A 2,380-nucleotide genomic window follows, 5' to 3' on the forward strand; every position below is an offset into this window, starting at 1 on the left:
TAGAATAGATGCAGCATATCAAACAGGACAACACAATATAGCAAACAGGAGAACACAAAAAATAAAAATAGCACAGCAATCAGATGCAGTACAATAATCAAACCAGCGAAGCACAGAGCAGCTCAGCAACTCAAACCAGGAACTCAAACCAGCAAAGGACAGACCAACAATTCAGACCAGATCAGCCACACAAGCAGAGTAACAAAGCAGGCAAGGTAGCAGACCAATATCAGATCAGGCTATATGAGAGGGAAGACAAACAAATAAGGGAATATGGGACCTTAACACAGAAGGAGGGAGATGCCATGAATCTAAAAACCAAGCATTGGCACTATCCTCCTTAAACTTGTTTACAGACAACAACCTCAATCTCACAAGAGATTCAACCTTTCTCACAATAATAGTAGATGGAGAACAACTAGATGAAAATATCCTAGCATTTCTCTCTTGCTAAAGACAGTAAACAGAGCAAGTAAACACCGATCTCTTAACAGTGGTAGCCAAAGACCATTCACCTACCATTTAACTAATCATGACAGCCACCAAATAATTGAAACTTCCAGAACATTACTCATAAATAAAAGTGCAGCATAATAAAAGTCCAACATACTCATAAATAAAATTAATAAAAGTCCAAATAAAGGTCCAACATACCAGTCCAGAAGTAAATGTCCAAATAACAGTCCAAATAAAGGTCTTAAACATGAAATAATAATAAAATTCAGGATGAATAATAAGACTGCCATGCATTCAAAAGTAATTAGTCGCGATAGCCTGTGCTGGTCTTCTCCATCTCAATCTCCAACTTCAGAAACCTCAGCCGAACATCATCCGTAGAAAGTGTCATGAAGCATTCATGACGCTTGTCTCTTAAGAACAATCTTGCAGCCCATACATACAGCTCATCATCCGGGAACACACCAGTGATGCTTTCCAACTTCGCCAAACATTCTGCAATTGAAGGATATCTTGATGAGGTTTGTGTTAAAGTTATTGAAGATGACTCAACCACATTAACTATATGATCAAGTGTCTTGTTGAGTAGAACTGCACTAGAAACTTTCTTTTTTGCCTTGCTCTTGTTTGATGAACCATCAGTGTTTGATGGAAGTTTTTTCTTTAAATCAAAAGGATGAACCATCTCCAAATCAACATCATCATGAAATTCAGCATCATGTGGGGTATGAAATTCCTCCACAGTCTCATCAATGTTAGGCATAACCCCTGAGCTAGAGGTGTATGCCCATTCTCCTGTAGCAGCTGCATTTGAGAATAGTATGTCTAGGTCTTCCGTGAATTGCAACGGCATACACCGAAATTTAGCAGCATCGGGATACCTCTGCAGCAATTACAAAGGAAAATTTAACAATTTGGCCTATTTAAAATTTGGTATGTTCAAAAAAAATAAAAATAAATAGAATATGTACATTAATCAATTCACTTACCTCCAATTTCTTGGTCCACCACTCATTAGATGCAGAGATAGCTCCAGTCAATGTATCACGACCTAAGCTTGTCTCACTCCTTAAAAGATTATTCCATAAAAGCCAATCTTTTTTTCAAAACGTCCCAATGATTTTTCATTTGTACTGGTTGGTATGCTTTTCCAGTCATAGTTTTAAACTTAGTTATTACATTTTCCCACCCGACCCTATCTAAGTGTGTACTAGGTCTGTGTCTAGCTTTCACTTGCTCAACACAAAGGTTAATAAAAATTTCATTTGATTTTGCATTCCCAATGAGCCTTAACCTATGGTACTTAAGAGGATTTTTCCTTGTTCTTCCTATTTTCATATTGTGTTTCCTCTTGGGTACTCATTCTATGAAAGAAAAAAATTCTTTAACACATACTCATTCATCATTGCTTGCATTAAAACATAAGATTAGTACAAAATAGCCATACATGGCAACGAGGATAGACATATCAACATTCATTGGGTACACAACTTAGCACAAAAAAACCTGATCTAAAAGCCACCTACAATCATTTGAAGAGTAATGCAACTGACAGAACAATACAAATTGTGAGCAAACCCACAAGAAGCTGCTTCATAAATGTTAAGGATTACTCAAGCAATTGGTTCTTGACTTTTAGTCCTACAGTCTCAATGTTTCGAATTTGATAAACCATTCTCTCATTCCTTTGTTTCTCTATCATCGTCACAGATTTTGGGTATACCACCTCCAAAATTGACAATTTCTCTTCTCACAAATGACATACAGTCTCCCTTTAGATGGCTTGTAAGACTCAGAAACCCTTATGGCAGCTCTTACACCACAATCACATTTCAAAGCCTCATACCTTTAGTCCAAGGTCTCAGCCGTAGAAAAATAGTTACTAGAGGATGACATGCCTTTGCATTAATTAGGAAGAATTGAA

General features: G+C 37.0%; 1 protein-coding gene across 1 annotated transcript; it reads right to left on the minus strand.

Moving 5' to 3' along the window:
• Nucleotides 1–760: 760 nt before the first annotated feature.
• LOC145791546 (uncharacterized) lies at nucleotides 761–2,158 on the minus strand. Its single transcript, XM_082871905.1, has 3 exons — nucleotides 2,070–2,158; nucleotides 1,446–1,524; nucleotides 761–1,339 (listed from the first exon to the last, which is right to left on the minus strand). Exons 1-3 carry the CDS (start codon nucleotides 2,156–2,158, stop codon nucleotides 761–763), a joined length of 747 nt encoding a protein of 248 aa, XP_082728031.1.
• Between the last annotated feature and the right edge of the window lie 222 nt (nucleotides 2,159–2,380).

The sequence above is a fragment of the Camellia sinensis genome, chromosome 5, assembly GCF_055761805.1.
Source record: "Camellia sinensis isolate YWXY chromosome 5, ASM5576180v1, whole genome shotgun sequence".
NCBI lineage: Eukaryota > Viridiplantae > Streptophyta > Magnoliopsida > Ericales > Theaceae > Camellia > Camellia sinensis.

What these genes read in the sequence shown, in the direction of transcription:
- LOC145791546 (XM_082871905.1), bottom strand. Translation starts at nt 2,158, where the DNA reads ATGATAGAGAAACAAAGGAATGAGAGAATGGTTTATCAAATTCGAAAC. An exon ending in GTCAAGAACCAATTGCTTGA is followed by an intron (nt 1,525 to 2,069) that starts GTAATCCTTAAC and finishes TAATCTTTTAAG; the next exon opens with GAGTGAGACAAGCTTAGGTC. An exon ending in GGTGGACCAAGAAATTGGAG is followed by an intron (nt 1,340 to 1,445) that starts GTAAGTGAATTG and finishes TAATTGCTGCAG; the next exon opens with AGGTATCCCGATGCTGCTAA.